The sequence below is a fragment of the Heterodontus francisci genome, chromosome 24, assembly GCF_036365525.1.
Source record: "Heterodontus francisci isolate sHetFra1 chromosome 24, sHetFra1.hap1, whole genome shotgun sequence".
Classification (NCBI taxonomy): domain Eukaryota; kingdom Metazoa; phylum Chordata; class Chondrichthyes; order Heterodontiformes; family Heterodontidae; genus Heterodontus; species Heterodontus francisci.
Genome location: NC_090394.1, coordinates 49,327,614 through 49,355,292, shown reverse-complemented (window position 1 = coordinate 49,355,292; position 27,679 = coordinate 49,327,614). Strand labels below are relative to the sequence as shown.

The 27,679-nt window shown below is 43.1% G+C and overlaps 1 protein-coding gene across 2 annotated transcripts in view; it reads right to left on the bottom strand.

The window, feature by feature from the left end:
- Positions 1 to 27,679, bottom strand: part of abat (4-aminobutyrate aminotransferase) — a 276,368-nt gene that overhangs the window by 23,458 nt on the left and 225,231 nt on the right. For both annotated transcript variants that reach the window (XM_068056126.1, XM_068056125.1), the window contains exons 8-12: positions 27,188 to 27,280; positions 24,662 to 24,724; positions 17,530 to 17,593; positions 13,499 to 13,647; positions 4,182 to 4,319 (exon numbers count right to left, since the gene is read on the bottom strand). In XM_068056126.1, the coding sequence (XP_067912227.1) occupies positions 4,182 to 4,319; positions 13,499 to 13,647; positions 17,530 to 17,593; positions 24,662 to 24,724; positions 27,188 to 27,280 (507 nt within the window). The remainder of the gene's footprint in view (positions 1 to 4,181; positions 4,320 to 13,498; positions 13,648 to 17,529; positions 17,594 to 24,661; positions 24,725 to 27,187; positions 27,281 to 27,679) is intronic.

The following is a 27,679-nucleotide window of genomic DNA, read 5'->3' as shown; positions in this document are numbered from 1 at the left end:
TCATGGTTGATCCGTACCTCAACTCCATTTACCCACATTAGCTCTATATCCCTTGATAACCTTGCCTAACAAAAATCTATCAATCTCAGTCTTTGAAAGCTCCAACTGGCCCAGCATGCACAGTCTTTTGGGGGAGAGTGTTCCATATTTTCACTACCATTTGTGTGAAAAGGTGCTTCCTGATTTTAATCCTAGATGACCTCACTCTAATTTTAAGATTACATTCCCTCATTCTAGATTCCCCCACTAGAGGAAATAGTTTCTCTCTACCCACACTATCGAATCCTTTTAACATTTTTAAATGCCTCAATCATTCATCCCTCAATCTTCTACACTCACGGAAATACAAGCCACATTTATGCAAACTATCCTCATGATTTATTCCTCTATGCCCCAATCAAATATTGGTGGATCTATGCTGCACCCTGTCCAAGGGCCAATAAATGTTACCTGAGGTACACTGTCCAAAATCGAAAGCTGTAATCCAGATGGGGTCTGACCAAGGTTCTATATTATTAAGTTGCATGAGGGAAGAATTAATACCCACAAATGGATCACTGAAGTGAGCACCTAAACATAGGCCAAAATTAAGCTAAAGTGCTGGTACAGCAAGCAATTAAGAAGGTATATTGGCCTTCATTACAAGAGGATTTGAGTATAGGAGTAAAGATGCCTTACTGCAATTATATAGAGTGTAGGTGAGACCACACCTGGCGTATTGTGTGCAGTTTGATCTCCTTACCTAAGGAAAGATATACTTGCCATAGAGGGAGTGCAATGAAGGTTCACCAAACTAATTCCTGTGATGGAGGGATTGTCCAATGAGGAAAGATTAAATAGACTGGGTCTTTATTCTCTGGAGTTTAGAAGAATGAGAAGTGGCAATTAATAGGCCACTTAAGGGCCTCAATTGGCCTGGGGTGGGCAGGCCATTTGTCATCTCCTTCACTGCTCGCAAAATTGCAGCAGGGGCGGGAAGGTGATGGGAATGGCACCCCCTGCTTCCCACACAATTTTACGCCACCCCAGCCTCCAGCCCGCTCCCACAGGGGATGTAAAATTCCGGCCATAGTTTCGTAATTATCTAGTAGAGTCTACAGCACAGAAACAGGCCATTCGGTCCAAATGGTCTATGCCAGCTCCACATGAGCTTCCTCCCACCCCTCTTCATCTAACAGGGGCGGCACAGTGGCGCAGTGGTTAGCACCGCAGCCTCACAGCTCCAGGGACCCGGGTTCAATTCTGGGTGCTGCCTGTGTGGAGTTTGCAAGTTCTCCCTGTGTCTGCGTGGGTTTCCTCCGGGTGCTCCGGTTTCCTCCCACATGCCAAAGACTTGCAGGTTGATAGGTTAATTGGCCATTATAAATTGCCCCTAGTATAGGTAGGTGGTAGGGAAATATAGGGACAGGTGGGGATGTGGTAGGAATATGGGATTAGTGTAGGATTAGTATAAATGGGTGGTTGATGGTCGGCACAGACTCGGTGGGCCGAAGGGCCTGTTTCAGTGCTGTATCTCTAAAAGGGTAATATAATAATTTGTTTTACTGATGATGTTGCACGTTATAAAGATTGTTTAGTACCTAGCTTTGTTGAATTTATTTAATTACAATGGGGAGATGAGGTGAATTTCTTTTTACTTAATTTCTGGTTTAATTTATTTTAGAGTTAGTATTTGGTTAGATACTTCAGGAAGCCTGACCCTCAGTGTTATAGCAAATAAGCTCCACTCAGAAAATGATTGCTGAAATTCCACAATATTTTAATCATACAATTTGTAAAGTTAATTGAATAATAATTATGTTTTAGATGACATAATTTGTCATTCCTACCAGCAATCAAACCATCTAAAGAAATGAAAATAACCTTACTAAGATTAGGAAAAAAAAAGAACCGTTTTCACAATATGGTGGTGATCATCTGGTGAACTGCTTATTAATTGAAATTCATAACTAAATATTCAGAAATGAGAATTAAAAAATGTTATTAAGATCTAAATATATTTCACACTGAAAATAAACATAGCAGCCCTAAAATTACATGGGGTGAGTTGCATCAGTTTTGCCATTGAGTCATGAGTTATTCCCACTGGAGAGATGAATGTTCCAGAATTTCAGCTCATTTGCACATCCATTGGAGAATCAATTGGTGTAAATTCCATGTAAAACAGGAGTAATGTGCTGCAATGCTTGCAAATTGAATTGCAGCCTTTAAAAAACGAATTCTGGCTGAAGATTCCAGTTACAGGGTGCGGAAGCAAATCGTTTGGATCACTCATTTCACTGTCAACTAGCTGCATTGGGTGACTTATGTGTTCTTTTGCCCTACTTTTGTAGAAAGTCAGCCACTACAGCATCTGACAGTGACTGTCAGGGGAAATGTGGCAAAAAGGAGCAGAAAAAAAACATTCAATATGAGAAAAACTGACCTACAAACATCCCCCTCAAAGACACGGAGCAAAGGAGAGACAAACTGCTTTGTCTTCATGATAGGAAACCTCAAACAAACGTCTTCACAGAATTATTACAGTGCAGAAGGAGGCCATTTGACCCATCGTGTCCGCATCTGCTCTCTGAAAGAGCAATTCACTCAGTTCCATCCCCCCCGCCTTCTCCCCGTAACCCTGCACGTTATTCCTTTTCATATAATTGTCTAATTTCCTTTTTAATGCTTCAATTGAACCTGCCTCCACCACAGTCTCAGGCAGCGCATTCCAGACCTTAACCACCCGCTGCGTGAAAAAGTTTTTCCTCATGTCGCTTTTGCTTCTCTTACCAAATACTTTAAATCTGTCCCCTCACGTTCTTGATCCTTTCACTAGTGGGAACAGTTTCTCTCCAAATACTCTGTCCAGACCCCTCATGATTTTGAATACCTCTATCAAATCACGTCTTAGCCTTCTCTTCTCCAAGGAAAACATTCCTAATTTCGCCAATCTATCTTCATAACTGAAGTTCCTCATCCCTGGAACCATTCTCGTGAATCTTTTCTGTACTCTCTCCAATGCCCTCATGTCTTTCCTAAAGTGCAACCCCAGAACTGGATGCAATATTAGAATAAATAGGTGCTTGATGGCTGGCAGGGACACGATGGGCTGAAGGCCTATTTCTGTGCTGTATAACTCTATGACTCTAATACTCCAGTTGAGGCCGAACTAGTGTCTTATACAAGTTCAACATAATTTCCTTGCTCTTGTAAGTTCAACATAACTTCCTAGTTCTTGTGCCATGTGGAGGCAGATAGCACGGGTAATGAACGTAATGAGTGTTAACTGTTAACTTTTTCACCCTCATAGACTGCAGTCTAATGCTGTAAGAAGTTCAATGACCTGACCACGGCAAGCAAGATAACACACCAGCCACATTCCTGGGCAACAGCACACTCATCACCCTCTAAAATAATGAGTTGCACAAATTCATGCTATACTCTGGTTATTATGCAGCATATGGGTGACGCACCCAGCTGATCCTTGAAATTTGGCTCAACCACTTGCTGGCACAGGGTTTATTTAAAACTTTAAAAATTCTGATCAAGGTCGGGGTGGGCATCTTTTGTCCCCACCCTCCACCCATACCGGTATGTCAGAACAAAAGGCAAGACTGGCAAGGATGGCAGCACCTGTTATAAATTTCTGCCTGTTCTGCCAACTCTGTGGAGTGGTCCTCAATGCCTGTTTCTTCCAATGAAATTTTATCTTCAGAAATCCTGAGTTCTCTGACCAGACCGGTCTATCTTGCATACAGTAGTTGCTACTCTCAGTTACCTCAACCCGTCCACACACAAATGACATTGCCCTCAAGATTTGGGATGTAGCCAGGGTAGGACAGGATGGGTTTCTAGAAATCATGCTCTCGCATTGCCCTACTTCCAGCTGGAGAGTGGGGCTCAAGGAATTTCACTGTTAATGGTAGGTTAATTATTTTAAAGATACACAGGTGAAGGGCAATGCTTGAATAGGGACTTAGAGCAGATATAAAGCGAGCCTGCTGGGACACGGGTGAAAAGACAAGCGGCAGACATATGTAATGCTTCATTCTGTGAATAACTGGCTATCAAGAAAAGGATCTGTGTCTAGCTTCATTCTTGACCATTCATGTCTGCATTATTTCAGACATGAATGCCCAGAACTCACAATAGACTCCATTTCTGTTTTACAGGAGGAAAGTTCAATAATTGACAGTTACCTTCTTGGCAATGTTACGCAGTTTCCGGAAAAAATCATTTGATGCATGGTTGTCTCCTCCCTCAGATTGGATTGGCTCAATGATAATTGCAGCCACATTTCTTCCCTTCTTTCTGAACTTTACTATCAGGTCTTCTACCTGAGAGTGGGTAAGAGTACAAACTTTAAAAAAAAACACTCTTGCAAATCTTTATATTCTTGATTCATTGACAAACCATAAGTTGAGTAACCCAATTGATTAAATTATTTTGAATTCATTACATACATATACTATTGTCACAAAAATGTGCTACGTTGAAGAATGATATTTTGATTCAGGCTAGAAACCTGAATGTTAAACTGGTGGAGACAAACCACTCAAACCTTGCAAGCTTCAGACTCTCTGCTGACTTGTGCTTACTTACTTAAACCTGAGGAGGGGGCTAGAGAGAGCAAACTTTCCAGAAAGAACAGATGGAAACCTCCTTCAGCTACCCAGTAGATAACTTTCTGGAAAGAACAGACAGAGACTTCCCTCGAAGGAATGTAGCTGCATTGTCGTCTTCTGGAGAACCAGTGAGTCAGCGTCCACCTCTTCAAACCGGAAGCCTCAGGACCATGGAATTCAGCCTGAAGCCAGCTGAATCACTGACCTCCACAGAATGTATATCCCTTTTATTTCTCTGGACTCTAATTCAACCAATTTATCGTTCCCCACTTTGTAACCTATTTGTGTGGGTGTGTGAGTGAGAACGTTGGAGCGTATTTTTATTATTTTTACTTAGATCGGTTTAAGAACAATACAGTTAACCTCTTAGTTTGTTAAACTCGAGAAAATCCGTCTGATTGGCTTTTTGTTATGATCACAGCATGTAAACAGTTAAACATGCACTGAATTGGCAAGTAAACAGAAATGAATCAGTTGTGGTCAAACAAGAAGAGGGAAAAGAGGGGAGCCCTTCGACCCCTCTTCACCTGATCGTAACACTATGTATTGTATCAATAATGCAGAAATAAGTATTTCAGTTGCAGGCTCATGTTACAGTGGTTACTGGGCATTCTATTGCTCAGGGTTGATACTCAAGACTACTTCTGTAGCTCACAAGATAACAGCTGACCAATTATAACCCAAAGCTTCAATCCATATCAGCCTTGTCAACAAACTTATCAACAAACACTTTACCCAGTTATATGCAGACTGTGACTTATCTAGTACAGGTCAGTAAAAGTGGAATGCATTCCTACAGATGGCAGACATTCAACCAATTCATTCTTATTTACTCCAGTAATATCAGTGAATTCTGGGCAGAATAGGCTGAACTTGCACAAAAGATAAGGGTATTTTAAAGATAAGTGAGTTAGGCCTAAAACCACTAATATTTGTGTTTTCTATGATTTTTTTACACTACTTAAAGATTCAATTTGCCTGGATCAATCTGCACCCACAAAGCTGGCAATTTCACGACTGCACCCAAAGTGGATCTCCACTCCAATGTTGTCTGTTTTGGACACTGGTGTGTTTTGTCATTAATTTGTTTAATACTATGAATATCTTCCACATTAACATCCAAGACTTTCCACTGCCTATGCCAATCTCCACTTACTGGTCAAGACAGAGTAACATTACTCAAGGTTTATCATTTATGCTGCTTACAACTTGAAAATCTATTTAAATATACAGTGGAAATCAACGAGAAGTAGATTAAAAGTTAAATTATGGGGAGACAGGTGTGAAGCGTCAAGTTTAAAATAACCTAAAGTATATACAATGAACATATAGTACAGTGTAATGTGAGAAGTAGGCTGAAAGTGAAACACAATTTAATTAAAAGGCAGCTGAGTATTTGAATGAACATGAATATTAATATTGGAGAATCTTCCTTTCCTGGGTAAGTCAGTAGGTATTATGTAAAACTGCATATTATCATAATATATAAAGAATATTTTCCATGCTATCTAAAGGAACACAGTCATTCCCATTTGGAGATTTTGTGAATGTTTTGCTAAATTAGCAGAGCCAACATTAATATATTTTAATTTCCACCAATATTGTACCCTCTCTTCTGATCACACTGTCAAGCCCCAAACCCTCAGCTGACAACTCACACCGCAAAACACTTGGGGCTGAATTTTCGTTCTGGGGTCAGGAACCTGATACCCGGAACATTTCCGGGTCCCGACCCTGCGCTACACCAGTGTTGCTGATTCAACGCTATTTTCAAATGAAAAGGGCCTAATGGCCTGGGGGCGGGTTTGGCGCCCAATTATAGGCACCGGGAGCAGCCTGGAGGCGGGACCTGGAAAACGAGGGTGATTTTATAAGCAAATGGCAGCTGTGACTGGGCTTGCTGTTGCCTGAAGGTATGGAGCAGCAGGGAGTTCAGAGGGCCAGCGCAGGTTTGGGCATGCGTCCCCGGGCAGCACCACAATTTTCTGATGCCCCCCCTCGATAAATTAACGGATGCAGTGGCAGACAGGAGAGATGTCCTTTTCCTGGCGTCCGGAAAGAGAAATCCTCCCAGAAAGACCAAGAGGGCGTGGTTGGAGGTGACCACAGAGGTCAGCAGCTGAGGGCTCACCAGAAGGACATGGGTCCTGCACAGGAAGAGATTTGATGACAAGGTCTGGTAAGGTGGGTGGCCAGTGGCACCTGGGTGATAAGTCACCCACTCTGTAAACACCAGCATTCATACAAGTTGACCTCACAGAATGTCCATAGTTCTCCCTAACATTAGCAGATCAAGTGACCAGTCATATCACTGGGCAACCACGCTCACATATTCAGAAGGGGATATCACTGAGGGGCAAATCAGCTCACATATATGTCATGCAGGAAGAGATATGGGAGGGCAGTTTGCTCATGAATTATTCTCCCCTCATCCTGCAGTTGAAGAGAGCCCTTAATGCTCGGGAAATGGCCAGAACAGGGAGGTGGTGTGGCCCAACTCCATACTCTGATGCCGATGGAGGAGGCGGCACTGGAGATCGCCAGAATTGCCATGAGTCAGTCGGTGGGGGATGGCGAGACTGGAGGCTGTAAACAGCATGGTCATTTGATTCCTCTACCATGAGGAGAAGAGCATGGAGGAGACTTCTGCCCAATGTGTGCTGTGGCTCTTTGACTGCTATCATCTATGGCTGTGCTGGGGTGATTGTTGAATAGGACGATTTCTCCTTTCCATTTTCATGTGTTTTCCACTAGGCCAATTGCTGAGTGGGACCAGAGTGCACAAGCATAATTGGCACCACCTTCCTCAGCCGGAAGAGTCTCACTGGAAACAACACTGTCACATTATACCGCGGCACCTTCCACCAGCACAGACACACTCACTTCGATTGGGCCCCAGAGTTACGTAGAAAGGGAAGCACTGGGTGAACTTCACATCATGTGTGTGCAGGAGGAGGAGGGTGAGGCAGAGTCAGCTGTGGGTTGTCCACCTTGGAGGGTGGAGGACAGACACAGTGATGCTCCGCTGGGTGGAGATGCCAGGCATTGGGTGTCACAGACTGTGAAGGTGTTCCTTCAGAACCAGAGGCAGATAAGTTCCCATTTGTTGGAGTTCCCGGAGGTCTTGAGGAGCCATGGGCAGGCAATGGAGGAGTCGATGCAGCACATGTGCTCTGTAATGACTCAGGGATTCGATTTTATGAGCTCCTTCATTAAACAACTAACAGGAGAAGGAGGGGGCTCCACAAATATCCCCAACCTCAACAACGGGGAAGCCCATCAGTGCAAAAGACAAGGCTGAAGCATTTGCATCCATCGCCAGAAGTGCCGAGTGAATGATCCATCTCGGCCTCCTCCTGAGGTCCTTGGCATCACAGATGCCAGTCTTCAGCCAATCCGATTCACTCCACGTGATATCAAGAAATGGCTGAAGGCACTGGATACTGCAAAGGCTATAGGCCCTGGCAACAATTGGAAATAGTACTGAAGACTTGTGCTCTAGAACTAGCCGTGTCCCAAGCCAAGCTGTTCCAGTACAGCTACAACACTGGCATCTATCTGGCAATGTGGAAAATTACCCAGGCACGTCCTGTGCACAGAAAGGACAAATGTAACCAACCAACTGCTGCCCTATTAGTCTACTCTTGATCATCAGCAAAGTGATGGAATGGGTTGTTGACAGTGCTATCAAGTGGTACTTGCTCAGCAATAACCTGCTCACTGACACTCAGTTTGGGTTTTGCCAGGGCCACTCAACTCCTGACCTCATTACAGCCTTCGACCAAACATGGACAAAAGAGCTGAACTCCAGGAGGTGAGGTGAGAGACTGCCCTTTACATCAAGGCAGCATTTGACTGACTATGGCATCAAGGAGCCCTAGCAAAACTGGAGTCAATGGGAATCAGGGGGAAAACGCTCCACTGGATGGAGTCATACCTAGCACAAAGGAAGCTGGCTGTGGTTGTTGGTGGTCAATCATTTCAGCTCCCCTAGGCCCAACCATCTTCACCTACTTCATCAATGACTTTCCTTCAATCATAAGGTCAGAAGTGGGGATGTTGGCTGATGATTGCACAATGTTCAGCACCATTCACGACTCCTCAGATATTGAAGCAACCCATATCCAGATGCAGAAAGCCCTAAATAACATCCAGGCTTGGGCAGATAAGTGGCAAGTAATATTCATGCCACACAAGTACTAGGCAATGACCATCTCAAACATGAATCTAACCATCTCCCCTTGATGTTCAATGGCATTACCATCGCTGAATCCCCCACTATCAACATCCCGGTGTTACCATTGATCAGAAACTGAACTGGAGCAGCCACATAAATACTGTGGCTACAAGAGCAAGACAGAGGCTAGGAATTCTGCGGCGAGTAACTCACCTCCTATCACCCCAATACACAAGTCAGGAGTGTGATGGAATACTCTCCACTTTCCTGGATGGGTGCAGCTCCAACAACACTCAAGAAGCTTGACACCATCCAGGACAAAGCAGCCCGCTTGATTGGCACCCCATCCTCAAACATTCACTCCCCCCACCACCGACGCATAGTGGCAGCAGTGTGTACTATCTACAAAGATGCACTGAAGCAATTCACCAAGGTTCCTTCAACAGCACCTTCTAAACCCGTGATGTCTACCAACTAGAAGGACAAGGGCAGCAGATGCATGGGAACACCACCACCTGCAGGTTTCCCTCCAAGCTACACACCATCCTGACTTGGAACTATATCACCGCTCCTTCACCATCACTGGAACTCCCTTCCTAACAGCACTGTTGGTGTACCTACACCCCAGGGACTGCAATGGTTCAAGAAGACAGCTCACCACCACCTTCTCAAGTGCAATTAGGGATGGGCAATAAATGTTGGCCTAGCCAGCGATGCCCACATCCTGCGAACGAATAAAAAAAACAGATTGGGTAACCTCTTGGTGAGCCATTTGCAGCACCACTCCGATTGGGTGCAGCAGCAGCCGCTAATATGCACGGGAAGAGGGAGACTCTCTGTAACATAGACCGCTCGTTGTTACTGATGGTGCAGAGGTGCTCGGAGTGGAAGCCAGTTGGTGGCCTCATACAGCATCCAAGGATGCCAGGTAAGGGCTGAGACGGTTGAAGCAGCAGATGAAAGGGCCGTCGCTCAGGGGGCACCGACGTCAAGCTTCAGCCCCTTGCTCCCTCCAATTCAGGAATGATCTGTGTGCCAAGGTATGTGAAACAGGCAGCGCCTGCAATGATGCAGGCATGGCAGCCTGTGGAGGTGCCCCCATGGGCACCACCAAATTGAGGATGGAAGCCATGGACATCTCATCCAGAGCCAGAGAGTAGCGATTAGGCTCCCTCTACCTCATCCTCTACCACAGGGGGAGCACCCGATTGAAGTAGTGGAGAAAGAAAGGCGCAACGCCATTGATATCACTTAATGAGTCACCTGGGTGCTGTTCTCCAAGTTTGTATTCTGTTTTGTTTTCATTGCAATATCACCTGTTTATTTTATCAATCGGATATATTACTATTGTTTCATGTCAAAAGTGGGATGGAGTCCTGTGGGGTTGTGGGGGAGCAGTCCTTAGGATTGCTTTATTTCCATGCTTTGTGATATTGGAGAATGTTGGCTGTGGAAATCTCATTCTCCATGGTCATGACTGGCAATAGGAATTCACAGATGTGGGTGTTTGAGGAATGATAGCTCTCCATGCTGGAAGGTGATTTCAATTTTCTTTGGTCATAAGGGCTCAGAGGCAGTCAGGTGAAACACTGCTGAACCAGCGTGGCTCTTGCGGCCATGCCAGCCTGCAGTTCACCCTGAGGTCTGGGACAGCATCACTGGGCGACCCCTGCTGCCTGGTTGCCGGCCAATCCTTGAGAGAACCCTACCTCCACCTCTTAATCCTCCTCTTTCTCCTCCCAAGTCCTCCTCCAAGATGGAATGGCATTCTGAGTCCTCCTCCTCATCCATCTCCAGGCCTCTTTGTATTATCATGTTGTGCAGGGTGCAGCAGATGATCACGGTATGGGACACTCTGGCTGGATAGTATTGGAGGGCACAACCTGACTGATCAAGGCAATGGAAGCATAAATTCAAGATGCCAATGATCTGTTCAATGTAGGTCCATGTTAGTAGGCGGCTCTGGTTGTGGCGCCTCTCTCCATCCATGTCTGGATAGTGGATTGGTGTCAGGAGCCATCTCCTTAAGGGATATGCCTTATCTCGCAACAGCCACCCATGGTGTCTGGATGTGCGCCTCAACAGGTGCGGCACCTGGGACTCTCACAGCAGAAAGGAGTCATGACAGCTGCCCGGGAACCAGGTGCAGACCAGCTGGACATTCAATGACTGGTAGCCCTTTCTGTTCAGGAATCTGACTGGCTGCTCTTTTGGTGCCTTGATGCCTATCTGGGTGCAACTGATGACTCCCTCGACATGAGGGAATCCATCGATGGTGCAAAGCCCAAAGCCCTCTGTGCCTGCACAAGCCCATCTGTTTCAAAATGAATGTAGCCTCCCATCCTCTGGAATATGGCAGCCATGATCTGCCTGATGGTGTGATCAGTTGCTGACTGCGAGATGCCACCTAGGTCTGCAGCTGATCCTTGGTACAACCTGGTTGTGTAGAAATTCAGGGTGACGGTGACCTTGATGGCTGCAGGCAAGAGATTGCCTTGGGGGCCTTGAGGCCTCAGGTCATTGTGGATCAGGGCATAAATGTCCATGTCCATCTGTTTTGATAGGCGTAGCCTCCTATGGTACTGGCACTCTGTCATTTACAGGTAGCTGACTCTTGGGCAGTAGACCCAATGTCTAGGGCAGTGCCTTCCTTCCCTAGCAACCCCCCCATTTGCTCTTCTGTCCTCTTCTGTCCAGGAGGTTGCATCTGCTGAAGCTCATCCTGGTTGCTCTGTCCAATGTCAGAATAGCCTGTTCCCATCCTACCTCCCTCAGCTGGCACAAGTTCGCTCACTAGGCCTTCCCCTGCCAACCCCAAGTGATGCCAGCAGCCTTATGTCCCTCTCCAGATTCCTACCACACACCACTGCTGAATGCAAGTCTTTCAGCTCCAGCAATGGATGGCTACTCTGTGGCACTTTTTAAGCAACTGAGCTTTATTCTAGGCTTCTACAATATGTTAGACAGCCCTTCCAATAGCCCTCAGGGCCCCCTGCAGTATTCATGACATCTGCTGTGTTCCAGACATGGCGTTTTCCCCATGCACAGCCCCATTGACAATTACAGACGGCTCCTGACAAGCCTTTCAATGAGCTCCACGATGAGCTCAGCTGCCAATTAACTGGAGGCATCTATACTTCCTGTTCCCTCCCTCCTGTCGTCCCTTTAAAAATTGCTTTGCGTTCCGAAGGCGACGACAGCCGGTGCTGACCTCCGAGAATGTGATCTTCAAATTGTGCACATACTCACTTCTGCACCCACCGGGATTTGAAAATCTAGCCCTTGATGGAGCTCGTCTGCCTGTTTCTGACTGACAAAAATGGTAGTCTGCCCATCTGGAACAGGCATTAAGCCCTTTGAATATGCTAATGAGGGTCCTAATGCTATTTCAGGAAACTGGTTCACAACTGTGTGGGGCATGTACTGCACATGCTTTGTTCCGTTTTTCCAGCTTTTCATTTGTCTAACCAGCAGTTGTTAAAAGTGACAGCTGGAGGCCACCGATGAGAAGGTAAGTTTACTTTTTTTCAAATAAAGTTACATCTATGTGGGGCCAGGAAGCGTAATAGTGCTCCTCCTAGCCCCACAACAATACTACAGGCTGCCATCAGCCCAGGCTCGCCCTTCACTCACACCCATCTCAGCCCACAATGCTCACTTCCCTCCCCCCAGGGCAATCCAGTGGACCAATTCAGCCACGAAGCTGAATAATTTTCTTGAGGCACCGACTCAATGACCTGTATTGGAATGGCTGATTGGCACTCGCAGATTGCCAGTTTATGCAGGTGAGGACCGAGGCCCAATATTCAGTGAGATGATTTCAGGTGCCTGTTCTGGGCGTGACACCCAATTTGTACCATTTCCTGGTGCGAAACTAATTTTTCAGCCTCTAACTCTTTTTTTTCCCCTTTCTTCCTTTCTTACTCAATAAAATTTATTTCCCCCTGACCACAAAGGAGTATCTTTACTTCTCTCTTCATCCCTCATGACCAACAGGAAAGAGTGAAATGTCTCAATTTTTAATGTAGATTTTGGTTTCTTGTATAATACCAACATCACTTTGCTCAGCTGACGCTCACTTCAAGTGGGTTGAATCTCTCTGTGTTAGTTCATTCTATTCCTGAGTTGGAATCTTACCATTCAGTCAAATGTTCAATAGCCTGTTCTAACAGAATACCAAATAGTAAGAACACAACAGTCTGGATTTTCACTGGATTGGGTTCAAGGGCATTGTTTAATTGAAATTGTTCCTCATTTGATTATTTAGCAATTTGTTTTGTTCAGATTTTGAACATCTGTAAGAGGTCGAGTTGTGCAGTGGCCAGAGAAGCAACAAACAACAGCAGAGGATGTCTATAACATGGATTTTTCTACCACGCAATCCACATCAAAACCACTGATTCAGAAATGCCAATAAATAACATTTCAAATGTGAAGTTCCAATGTGATTTGTCTCCCATCCTCCCCAATAAGAACTTACTGGTGAATCCAGTTGAAACTTTTTTAATGCTATGGATCAGAATCAAACTGACACTTTGAGCAAACTCTTCACTTACAATGGCCCAGCACAATTCATTCATCAACAATGCAGATTTTTATTAAGATAGTTGTATTAATTCCAACAAGGTAACAAAGAAAGTAACCAAAAAGACACATAGCATTGAGTCCTGCACATTTCTGAGAAATATCAAATAGATTGATGACTGAAACCTACCTCCTCCAAGCACCTTTCCTCTTCCTGTGTATTCTCTCTCACAAACTCTTCCAAAGGATATTTCAGTTTTGGAAATGGAGCTGTGGGCCAATCAAATGCTGGGATGTCTAATTTGTGGACAGCCTTAGAATGGGTTGCTGTCAAGCAGCCTGCAGCCATATGACAGAAAATCAAGTGTGAGACAGAGCACACCAATATTTTATTATGCTGTTAAGCAAATCAGTTAAAACTTGTGTTTTCATAAGGGTTTGGTAGTTAAGTAAATTAATTTAAACCAAATTAGATAATTGCACAAATATTGCAAATTAGAAGAAATGTGCCATTTAATTTGCACACTTGTGCTCAACATAACAAAACGTTCAGATTTTGAAAATCAGGCACCTCTTTAAGGTAGGATATTGTTACAGTGATTAGATTATTCCATAGTTTAGTTGGGAGAAGAAAATACAAAACTTGAAACGTTCTCAAATCCAATTTGCTACAAATTCCTTGACACTTATCAGAAATGTTTATTTAAATTAAATTTACACTTTCCAAGAAAATATCTTAATGCGCAGACCAACACTAAAAATGTTATATAATTCTTAGCATCGTTGAATTTAAATTTTTATAGCACGTAACACAAAGTAATTATCGTTTAAACCAATTTAAAAAAAAAAATGGTCTTCTTTAACCACTTGAGGAATGAATACAATTTGCTTTTAAATTATTCGGCCATCAAAGAATGAATATGAAAATAGTTTTCTGTGTGCAGACAGCAATGCTGTGGAATCCAATTAGGCAGAGTACCCACAACAAATCTAGTGATTCACCACATTTTTTTATACTCCCTAGAAGCATAATACTGGGAGAAGGATAGAAAATAATCTGAAGTAGAAGCAGAGCTTCTTGTATACATAGCAAAACTACTGGTCAGAGGCAAGTGAGAAAGACCAGCTTTTATAAAACTATATGCTTAAGGGGCGAGAGACTGGAATAAAAATGGAATAACAGAAACAAAAATTCACTTTATATCACAACATGGAATCAAGATTGGTTACAACACAAAAAGAGGCCATTTTGCCTGTCGTGTCTGTGCGGACTCTTTGCGAGAGCAACTCAGCTAGTCCCACTTACCTGCCTTTTCCCCACAGCACTGCAAATTCTGTCTCTCCATGTGCTTATCCAATTCTCTTTTGAAAGCCACAGTTAAATCTGCCTCTCCGACAGTCTATTCCAGATCCTAACCATTCATTTTTCCTCATGTCGCCAATGATTCTTTTGTCATTCAACTTAAATTGGTGTCCTTTGGTTCTTGACCCTTCCAGCAATGGGAACAATTTCTCTCTATCAACTCTGTCTAGATCCCTCATGATTTCAAACACCTCTATCAAATCTCCTCTCAACCTTCTGTTCTTGAAAGAGAACAGCCCCAGCTTCTCCAATCTAGGCTCATAACTGAAGTTCCTCATCCCTGGAACCATTTTCGTACATCTTTTCTGCACCCTCTTTAAAGCCTTCACATCTTTCTAAAGTGCGGTGCCCAGAATTGGACACAGTACTCCAGTTGAGGCCGAACCACTGTTTTAGAAATATTCTTCATAACTTGCTTGCTTTTGTACTCTATGCTTCTATTTATAATGCAGAGGATTTGTATGCCTTTTTAACCACTTTCTCAGCCTGTCCTGTCACCTTCAATGATTTATGTATATAAATTCCCAGGACTCTGTTCCTGCACCCCTTTAGAATTGTATGCTTTATTTTATATTGCTTCTCCTCACTCTTTCTACCACGATGTATCACTTCATACTTCTCTGCATTAAATTTCATCAGCTAAGTGTCCGCCCATTCCACCAGCCAGTCTATGTCCTCTTGAAGTCTATCACTATCCTCCTCACAGCTCACAATACTTCTAAGTTTTGTGTCATCTGTAAATTTTGAAATTGTGCCCTGTACACACAAGTCTGCGTCATTAATATATATCAAGGAAAGCAACGGTCCTAATACCGACCCATGGGGAACCCCATTGTATACCTTCCTCCTGTCTCTCTGTTTCCTGTCACTCAGCTAATTTAGTATCCCTTCTGCCACTGTCTCTTTTATTCCATGGGCTTCAACTTTTCTGGCAAACCTATTATGTGGCACTTTAACAAATGCCTTTTGGAAGTCCATGTACACCCCATCAACCACATCACCCTCATCAAGTCTCCCTGTTACCTCATCAAAAGTTCAAGTTAGTTAAACACCCATTTGCCTTAACAAATTCATGCTGGCTTTCTTTAATTAATCCACACTTGTCCAAGTGACTGTTAATATTGCCCCAGATTATCATTTCTAAAAGCTTTCCCACCACAAAGGTGAAACTTGACTGGCTTGTAGTTGCTGGGTTTATCCTTGCACCCTTTTTTGAACAAGGGTGTAACATTTGCAATTCTGCAGTCCTCTGGCACCACCCCTGTATCTAAGAAGGACAGTGCCACTGCAATTTGCACCCTTACTTCCCTCAGTATCCTTGGATGCATTCCATCTGGTCCTGGTGACTTATCAACTTTAAGTACAGCCAGCCTTTCTAATACCTCCTTTTCATCAATTTTCAGCCCATCCCAGTATCTCAAGGGCCTCGTCTTTCACTATGACTTCGGCAGCATCTTCCTCCTTGGTAAAGACAGATGCAATATACTCATTTAGTACTTCAGCCATTCTCTCTGCCTCCATGCGTAGATCCCCTTTTTGGTCCCTAATTGGCCTGACCCTCCTCTAACTACTTTTTTGCTATATATATATATATATATATATATATATCCAAAAGTCTTCTACAGAGATATATATATATATATATATATATCTGTAGAAGACTTTTGGATTCCCTTTTATGTTAGCTACAAGTCTCTTCTCATACTCTCTCTTTGCTTCTCTTTCCTCTTCCACTTCCCCTCTGAACTTTCTATATTTAGTCTACTTCTCACTTCTATTAGCATATGTCATACTCAATCTTTTTCTGCTTCATCTTACTCTCTATCTCTTTTGTTATCCAGGAAACTCTGGCTTTTGTTGTCCTACATTTCTTCCTTGTGAGACTATACCTGAACTATCCTCATCTATAAAGGCAGCCGATTGTTCAGTTACAGTTTTGTCTGCCAATCTTTGATTCTGATTTACCTGGGCCAGATCCGTTCTCACCTCATTGAAACAGGCCCTCCTCCAATTAATTATTTTTACTCTGGATTGCTCCTTGTCCTTTTCCATAGCTAACATAAACCTTATGATAGTCTGATCACTGTTCCCTAAATGTTCAACCTACCGACACTTGATCCACTTGATCCAGCTCATTCCCCAGTATAGATCCAGCAATGCCTCCTTCCACCTTCAGCTGGAAACATACTGATCTAGAAAATTCTCAACACACTTTAGAAACTCTTCCCCCTCCTTCCTTCACACAATTATGATCTCAGCCTATATTTAGGATAATTAAAGTCCCCCATTATCACTACTGTATAATATTTGCACCTCTCTATAATTTCTCTACAAATTTGCTCTATATCTTTCCCACTAGTTGGTGGCCTATAGAATACACCCAGTTGTGTAATGGTACCTCTATTGTTTCTTAACTCTAACCAAATATATTACGTCATTGACCCCTCTAGGACATCCTCTCTCTCCAGCACCGTAATATTCTCCTTAATCAATACTGCCACCCTGCCTCCTTTCTTGCCTTACCTATATTTCCTGTACACCTTGTATCCAGGAATATTTAGAAACCAGCCCTGCCCTTTTTTGAGCCAGGTCTCCATCCTTGCCATGACATCATAGGCCCACTTAGCTATCTGTGGTGGCGCTTCACCAACCTTATTTACCACACTTTGTGTGTTTACATACATGCACTGTAAACCTAATGTAAATCATGATGTATTTTATTTCGGGGAACTGGAAACAGATATGATTGCACATTGCTTCCAATTCTATACTGATGATGTGATCATTCTACTTTCCTTGTTTACGTATATATAATACATATATATAAATTTAAAAATTGTTAAAAGCATTTTCCTTACCAAAAGTTCTTCCATGAAAACCACCCATGAAGGATAGAATAGTTCTGTCAGGACTACCAGGCGCCTGAAGAAAGAAGCAGCAATAAGATTTCAATAGCCACTAGGTGACACTGTTTCACATGAAACCTAAATGGCCTGGTTTTTGGATCCTTACCTTCATGTGCACCATGTGAATCTATCAATTTATTTACTTCGAGAATTACATACAAATATTTGGGGGCATGTCCAATATTTGGGATGGGGGAAAAGAAGAATTTAAACCATGCCAAAAAGAGGGGGGGAGGGTGAACCAGACCCCTTCATCTGTTCCAGTGATTTTCTATATTTTCAGTTACAAGTTTAACAGATTAATACCAACTCAACATGCAATCACTCAAAGTTTGTGAATTACTCTCCTCCTAAACTTCTTTTAGTTCTATACATCCCAGCAGCATTCACATTTCCATAACTGAGTTATATCAGGAATGGGACCTGTACATAAGCTGCTGTGAATGACTCAGAGGTGCACCAGAATGGTACGAGGTAATCGTCTGATTATAGTTTTTCAGTTGGCCAGTATAGCTCCTCTGTATATAGGGAGTGAACACTCTGAGCAGTCCTTTACTTAGGGAAAAAATTCACTATGGACAAAACAACAGGACTGGCCACAATCAGGCAGAAAGTACCTGGTTTTCATACAATGGATGGGTGAAAAAGAAAAAGACGACAAGAATCCATCCAAATATTTCACAGTGTGCAACAGACAATATTTTACTTGAGTAAATTCTGGATAGTAACTTTTGGAACTTGGTCAGTACAGATACATGCACGTATTTTTCAGTTAGTATGAGGATCAAAGTTTAGTATTGTTATGAACGCTGGACTTGGTAATATGATTATGTTTTAAAAAATGTGATTTTTAGAAGTTTAAGATGGAGTCAGAGAAGTCACATGCGACCTCACATCAACTCTGCTTAAAGATAAGACAGAAATCTTGGTTACCAGGACAACAGAGAACGCATATCGAAGACTTTTTGAAAAGCATAGACTGCAGGGGTATAACACCTGAAGAACAATGGATTTCACCCTCCCAGACTTTTGAATCATAAGTAAGGAGTCAGTGATTCTGAGGATGCAAATATGCATGGCAGCTGCTAACACCTGGAAACAATGAAAAACCCAGGTGGCGCTGCTGAAGCCAGGCTTGTGGACTTTGAATACTGAAAAACGACAATGAGCTATTGACTTGTGATTCCAAACAAATTTAAAAGATTTTCTGAAGGCAGACAGGCTGTAAGAAAGGAAACCAGCGATGGCAACCTCAGAGGTAACTGTAAGAAATGAAGACAACCAGCGGTGGCAGCCTTAAAGTAGAGGGAGAGGGAACATCTGCTCTCAGAAAAAACTGATACAGCAAACAGCTGCGAAGACTTTAACCTGTTTTGAAAGTCGAGGTTCACAGAGAAATAAAAGACCAACAGGATCACCAAGGATCGCCTTATTCACGGACGTGAGAAAGGTCTGGGAGATTCAACCCATTGCAACTGGGAGGAGTTTGGGAATTTTAACTGCAAAGATTTCACCAACAAAGAGGACTGTGTAATGTTCAAGTGTGGTGTGAGTTTTCCAAGTGTTTTAATAAATGAAGAAAATAACTTTCTCTGTAATTTGAGGTATCAGCTACTTACAAAGTACTATTTAGTTAACGGGAATTTCTTTTACCTTAGTTGTTATAATAAATGTCTTAAAACGTGAAATCTTGTCGTGTAATTCTTTGAATTGGAGTGTGGGTTCATATCTCGTATTTTTAAAATTAATGGTCTCATTGACGTCTTAACTGTATAAAATGTAGCAAAAGTGAAAAGTTGCGCTTTATATACAAGAATGTATTTAGCAGTTTGCTTTCCATTTGAAAAACTTTTCAGCCTCCTGGTCCCAGGCAAAGTCTATTCTCTGGCCATAAAAATTGGGTAAAAGGCGGGGCTCACAGACACATTTCACCAGTGCTCCCCCATTTTCCATTGCCCCAGGATTCCGGGGGATTTCTCTGATGTTTGGAGCAGAACTTTCATGTGCATAGATGGAGGGCCAATATAATAGTGTAAATGAAGCAGGAATGGTGTTCCTGGCCTCATGCCTCAATTTCCTGGTAATACATTCCAGGGAGACCCAGACACAGAGGAGTCCTAAGACGTTGGTGATACGCTTTTTGCTGGGATACCCCTGAGAACGAAAAATCTGAGTTGCTCAGCAGCAAGCCCAAGAGGATTCAAAAGGTTGGTAGCACTCTCCAGATTTTCAGAGGGGGAGACGGTGGCGTAGTGGTAATGTTACTGAACTAATAATCCAATAACCCAGAGACGTAAGCGAATGCTCTGGGGACATGGGTTCAAATCCCACCATGGCAGCTGGTGGAATTTAATTTCAATTAATTAATAAAAATATCTGGAATTGGCAGCTTGTCTCTGTAATGGTGCCATGAAGCTATCATCAATTGTCATAAAAACCCATCTGGTTCACTAATGTCCTTTAAGGAAGGAAAGCTGATGTTCTTACCTTACCTGGTCTATCCTACATGTTATTCCAGACCCACAGCAATGTGATTAACTCGTAACTGCCCTCTGAGTTGGCCTAGCAAGCCACTCAATTGTCAAGGGCAATTTGAGATGGGTAACAAATGCTGGCCTTGACAGCAATGTCCACATCCCATGAAAGTATAAAAAAGGTGTTGATGCCTTCTGGCTGCTCCCTCCAAGCCCGCAGGTGTGTTTCTCTCTCTTCCCACACTTGCTGGTGGAATTCTCTGAACCTGGTGTATGACCGTGGTAACAAATATGCATCTGAAATTCAGTCAAAACTCCACCTAGACAGATATCAGGACCAGGGTAGAGGGAGGTCTGGAAACCCCACACCCACAAAAATGAATCGTGTGCAAATGTATGTACATCTGTGTCAGGATTAGCTTGTAGCTACAACAAAAACAAGAAATGCTGGATTCACTCAGCAGGTCTGGCAGCATCTGTAGAAAGAGAAGCAGAGTTAACGTTTCGGGTCAGTGACCCTTCTTCGGAACCACTGGGTCACTGACCCGAAACGTTAACTCTGCTTCTCTTTCTACAGATGCTGCCAGACCTGCTGAGTGAATCCAGCATTTCTTGTTTTTGTTTCAGATTTCCAGCATCCGCAGTATTTTGCTTTTATTTTAGCTTGTAGCTAATCTAATATGAAGGATGCTTTGATCTGCGTTCTGCTAGAGAGCTCTAATCTTTTCAACTGATTTCAAATTGTGATGATTTCAATCAGCCATGAACAATTTCCCTGACTGAATCACAGGGTCTTATGGCAAAGTAACAGTCTACGACCATTTCTTGACACAGCCATTTAAATGTGATGTCGCAATTTTAAAGCTATCACGCTTCTTTAAGCAAGGAACTTGTGTATTATGTGAATCTCCACTCTTGTTTATCCTGGAATTGCAAACAACAGTACACCATGTGTTCTAAGATTTCATGAGGTGGCTATTTTTGAGGCAGATCCATTTAAACCTATCATCCTGGAAAATCTGGTTATATTACGTGAGCTGGTGCACAATGTTAGGTTTGATGACTTGTAGGATCATTCCACAGATTGAGAAAGCCTCAACTGTGACTCTTGGCCTGTACAATTAGATTTCTTTCCAGTGCATTAGACACATTTTGAGGATATCTGAAGCCTCTTTCTTAAAAGCAATTGGGTAAACTGATGCCTGACCTGAATAGCCTCAATATTTTAATGTTTATGGCCCCTCCCTCCTCTACGCACCCTCCTGCAGCCTGGTGCTGCAGGGTTAGCCACTCAACAGCCAGCGAGCCTCTCAATCTGGCTGCCTGTAACCATTAAATTAATAAGGACCCTGGGCAAACCGGTTCTTCTGTGTTTCCCAACTGCTAAACTGTTCTCTCGCTCTACCTCCCAAAATCGCAAGCAACAATTATAAAGATTTAAGTAGCAGTGAACAATCCTGCAAATATCACTATGTATTAAATTTCACCAGTGTGCTATCTCTGTAAAACATTTGGTTGCAGTGCTCCCATCACTTTGGAGATTCCACTGATTTGGAGGAAGGGAAATAAATGCAGACAAGAAATTCTTGAGATTTCCCAATCTGCCGGATTTTAGAAAAGTTTTTGGAGTGAGGGTATGGGCTGATCATCCTTTGGTCTATCAGGAACCTCCTGCTACATTTTGGGGTTTGACTATAAATGTTTTTCTTCGTTTCAGCATCACAGATTAATTCCATTTGTGAGCACTTTACCCTTACAAATGGCGTGTGTCTTCAGCTGCTCAATATCTAGGTCATTTGTAGTCAGGCCAGGGGTCAAAAAGAAATCCATCAACACTATAACACTATCTCCCAAGGACCTATCCTTATTCCCCTCCTAACCCTCATGTGCCTCTTGGTAATACCATCTGAAGGCCTTTCACTTGTGACAGGTAGTTGAAGGAGAGTTCAACTCAAATACAAACATCTTGTGAGGGCTTGTTGGAACATGTTATATTTTCATAAAGACAGAGGGCTGAATTTTCTGACTTCTTGCCCCACAGAAATGGGTGGTAGGGGATCAAAAGGCACAAAAAAAACTTACTGCCCCATTGCCACTGTTATTATGGCCATCCACATTTTACTGTGGCCTTCAAAAGAGGAGTCCTGAGTGACCACCTAAAGAGGTCAACAGCTCATTTAAATATCTAAATCAAGGTCCTATGATGTTGACAGGACCCCGATGCATTTTTGGACTGTACTGGGCAGAGCATGTGATGCGTATGCTTCACCCACTTTCTGATGGCTCTCTGACCAAAGAGGAGCCCAAATTGAAGTACTTCTTTCTTTTTGTGTGGTTGGAAGGAGCAGGAATGCTCCTCAAGGCTCTACAAAACCAACCTGTGTAACTCCCACTACAGTTTCACCACACTTCCCCCAAAAGATCAAGGCTCTCTCCCACGGATCTACCTTTTTTCTGTCCTCCCACCAAGATTATCGGGTGGACAACCCATGTTCAAATTTTCTTTGTATCAGATACATTTGTAAATTAGTTCACAGCATGTCTTGCTCCAACTGAATAATGTGTCAGAAACTCTTAGAGGCCAGAGGCACAGGGGGTAGATTGTAACTTCGTACGATAATGACTTCAATGGAAATGTAAATCAGGAGTGACATAAAGTGGGCTGCTGACTTGCTTCACCTAGTTTATGCTATCACACAAAGTCAAGATCTATCCCACTAGGTGGTTAGTTAGCAAGAAACCATCTCACAGAGGGACATTGTCTCACATTGTAGATTAGCACAGCTGAAACTACTGTTATTTTCTATCTTCCAAAGGGAGATAGCTAAATTTGCAATTAGTATAAGTCATTATGTCTGTTCCCTTATGCATTTACTGTCTATCAAACGTGGAGTGAAGGGAGGGAGAATGCATAATGCATAAAACTACAGAGTTAGAGAAGCAGAAAGTTTGGGGTGGAGGGGGCATGGTTTAGGACTGGAAAAAGTTACAGAGAAGGGGAAGGGGAAAGCCATGGCATTATTTAAACATAAGGATGAGAATTTTAATTTTGAGCTCCAGGACATCACTGCAGGAGTTCCTCAGGGTATTGTCCTAGGCCCAACCATCTTCAGCTGCTTCATCAATGACCTTCCTTCAATCATAAGGTCAGAAGTGGGGATGTTCGCTGATGATTGCACAATTTTCAGCACCATTCGTGACTCCTCAGATACTGAAGCAGTCCATGTAGAAATGCAGCAAGACTTGGACAATATCCAGGCTTGGGTTGATAAGTGGCAAGTAACATTCGCACCACACAAGTGCCAGGCAATGACCATCTCCAACAAGAGAGAATCTAACCATCTCCCCATGACATTCAATGACATTACCATCGCTGAATCCCTCACTATCAACATCCTAGGGGCTACCATTGACCAGAAACTGAACTGGAGTAGCCATATAAATACTGTGGCTACAAGAGCAGGTCAGAGGCTAGGAATCCTGCGGCGAGTAATTCACCTCCTGACTCCCCAAAGCCTGTCCACTATCTACTAGGCACAAGTCAGGAGTGTGGTGGAATACTCTCCACTTGCCTGGATGGGTGCAGCTCCAACAACACTCAAGAAGCTCAACACCATCCAGGACAAAGCAACCCGCTTGATTGGCACCCCATCTACAAACATTCACTCCCTGCACCACCGACGTACAGTGGCAGCAGTGAGCACCATCTACAAGATGCACTGCAGCAACGCACCAAGGCTCCTTCGACAGCACCTTCCAAACCCGCGACCTCTACTAACTAGAAGGACAAGGGCAGCAGATTCATAGGAACACCACCACCTGCAAGTTCCCCTCCAAGTGACACACCATCCTGACTTGGAACTATATTGCCGTTCCTTCACTGTCGCTGGGTCAAAATCCTGGAACTCCCTTCCTAACAGCACTGTGGGTGTACCTACCCCTAATGGACTGCAGCGGTTCAAGAAGGCAGCTCACCACCACCTTCTCGAGGGCAATTAGGGATGGACAATAAATGCTGGCCTAGCCAGTGATGCCCACATCCCATGAATGAATAAAAAAAAAGTATTGTGCGGGGGGTGGGTCTAGGAGTCAATGTAGGTCATCAAACACATGTGATGGTAGATAAGCAGGATTTGTTGTGGGATACAATATAGAAAGCTGAATTTACAGAGGGTTGAGAATGGGAGGGTGGCCAGGAGAGCATTGGAATAGTCAAAAGACACAATCCACACCAGAGTCACCAAAATATCACAGTATGAATTTATATTAAAGAAAATTCCTATATGCAAACACATGCAAACATGCAAAATAGATGGAAGCAATTGTATTGCGTGCATACTATTTCTCTTCATCGTTCAAATGTATGTTTGTGCAAGAGAACAAAAAATACAGGAAAGCTCTAATCAGGATAAGCAACACAATTGCTCATACAGTATGACAGTTGCACAGATGGAATGAATCACCTGTTCACTTAATTTTCCAAGTGAGAGAGGGTAACAAAAACAAAGGAAAATAGAAACCAAATTATACAGGTACCGGTTATAATATCTTAAGGAGCTGGCATTAGAGGAACTTCAAATTTGTATGTTCTTCAGAATGTAAACACTTACCTGGTTGATCATGCAAGAATCCAATTCTTCCTTTGTATGCATAGCTTTCCCTCTTTCTTTGTTCTACAGAGAAAGAGAACAGTTACACCTCACTATGTGTTTATATTCTGCATTGGAAGGTCTGTCACCAGTAAGTGCAAATTCCCAGCCTAAAATTCATCTCATAGAGCATTTACCTTACAATATTATTACTAGCAGGAGTTTAATAATGTCATGCTACTGCCTTCAGAATTGCCGAGAGCTATCTGTCTTTCCCCAGGGGCAGTGGTGCTGCGGTTACAATTTAAATATTTTGCCTTTGTCTGTGTCAACTGCCATTTTTGACTTTAAATAGGCTGAAATGTCAGTGCAAGCCAGTGATGCAAGTTCTTAATTGTTACCTTCATGGACCTTCCACACTCATTAAGATCCATCAGACAAAATTAAGTTGTGGATTTTGATTTTTCAAACAACTTCAGATGTTTATGGGAAAGGTAGGAAATATGTCTGTATTTCTATTGATCCTTTTATTCCTCAAACAAATGGTCAGAGCACTAATTCTAAAGTAGTTAGTGGCACTTTTATTATTTTATGTACAAAATATGAAATGTTTTCTTTCCTCCTCCCAAATCTAAAATCATGAATCTAATTAACGACACGATTGTGTGTTTATTGGAAGATATCTTGAAACCTGAATTAGATTTTTTGGTGTATTTTTAAGGTGCTTGAGATGCTGGGGAATGACACACTTCACTTCTTTTCGCCTGGGTTCAGCATTAAGTATTCTCAAGTCAGTTAAAGCATGACCAGGTACAGAACAAAACTCCTTCAATGTGCTCCCAACTTATGAAAGGACCCCATACTCTTACCAGTGTTTCCATTTCCCTAATACAAAAGCAAAATACTGCAGATGCTGGAAATCTGAAATAAAAACAGAAAATGCTGGAAATAATCAACAGGTCAGGCAGCATCTGTAGAGAGAGAAACAAGAGTTAATGCTTCAGGTAGATGACCTTATGTCAGAACAGGAAAAAGTTAGAGATGTAACAGATTTTATGCAAGTTCAGAGGCAGGGGAAGTGGGGGAGGGGAAGGATAAACAAAAGGGAAGGCCTTTGATAGGATGGAAGGCAGGAGAGATTAAATGACAATAGGGATGATGCTGCAAAGTAAAAGAAGATAGTAATGGATCAAACAAAGAAAAGGATGGGTCTAAAGGATGTGTAATGGAAATAGCAGAATCATCACCATCAGTGATTTCTGAAATAATGGGGCTGTGAGAGGCAACGGGGGTCTCGGCTACTGGCTAATGAGCTGGCAAGAGCCCTGGGTCGCCTCTTTTCGGGAAGGCAGCAACATTATGTGCCAATCAGGCACTTAACTGGGCAGTAGTGTCCTTCCCTGGATTAAGGACCCCGGGGATGGAAGTCCCACCCGCTGAGAACTGCCGGCCAATCAGTAATGCACCCACCTGAGGCCCAGGATTGTTGATGAACCCAGGCCAGGTGGGAGCGGTTTCGCAGGGTGTGGGCTGGGGGAGAAGGGGTTGAAGGGGAGAGGGGGTTGAAGCGGTTCGGCAGCAAGGGCAGGGGTGTGGCTCTCAGCAGGCCCCCCGACTTCCTGATGCCGAGTCCCTCCATCAGGCACTGAGTGCTTTTGAACAAGGGGAGCCAGCAAGCAACCTGCACGGGTTTGGTCATTGTGTTCCCCGCATGGCGACAGGTCTGCCACCACTGGGCTAATACCGGCGGCGGCGGGAAGAGGCCCTTAATATGGCATTAATTGCCCACTTAAAGGCCTCAATTGGCGGCGGGGTGGGAAGGCTGTCCACGGTACTTCCAGCCACAGACTTAATTGGGATGGAGGCAGGACCCCGTCACCATCCTGCCGATTAAATGCTCTCCCCGTCTTCAAACTTGCCACGAGGGAGCATAAAATCCAGCCCCATGCCATTTCCATTTCCCTCACTGGCGATGCTTACAGTTTTTGAGTTAAATTATGGTGTCAATGTTTGCCCACTTTGTGCTGGGTTGTTGCTATTCAATCTCATTTTATTTAGGACCCCTAAAAGCAACAGAATGGAGACTTTTATCTCAGTCACTGTTCGATTCAAACATACTGTACTAATGTCCAGAATCAGAAAAATCCAGATTGAAGCTACTGACTACCGAAATCTTCTAACAAAACATTCAGTTAGTTTTTAAAACATCATAATTCCGCTCCCCCACCCCGTTCATTGTGGTTCTAAAAGTTGCTCTTCTATAACAAGTTGTCTTAGGTTCTCAGATGAATGATACTCCATTTTCACAATGAAGGTCATTCACCAGCCCATCCATGATCTTGCAAGGCCAAACATGTATGATTGTTGGATCTTTATTTTCAACAACGTCTCACTGCATAATTTTCAAAATATTGTCAAAACCCCTCAGAATTCGTGTAAAGGACCCCATTAATATTCCTGTATGATGCAGACACAAATGTATACACAGATTACATTTAAATAGAAAATTCAGTGGTTTCAAAGGATGCTGGCAAATCTTTCACTTACTCGATACCAGATGAAAGCTGCTTTGAAGGCATTCTCATTAGAACAGGAGCCGCATGCCATAGTTTGTACTTGCTTCAAACCTTTTGGAGCTACCTGATTAGGAAAGAAATTAGAGACTCAATGATAATTCATTCATCATGGCTACTGCATCAACAAAAACAGGTAATAGAAATGTTCTGGGGTCTAACCCCTTGAGAGATGGTCATCTTGGTCATCGCTTTCACACTGGTCAAATTGATCACTGGGTCATCAAAGCCTTGCTCTGGCTCATATAACACTAATGTTTTTTCACTCGTGAAGGTGCGGCCTCTTGGAGGAGGTTGGTTTTAAAAAAAAATTGTGGTGAAATCCATAGCCATCGATGACTCTAAATTACTTTGCAACACCAATGCAGTTTTTCAATGGAGTTAAAACCAGCTGCAAGTGAATCATTGGTGTACACAGTCTATGTGTAGTATGGTAACAAATAGCAAGGAGTGAATGAATTACACC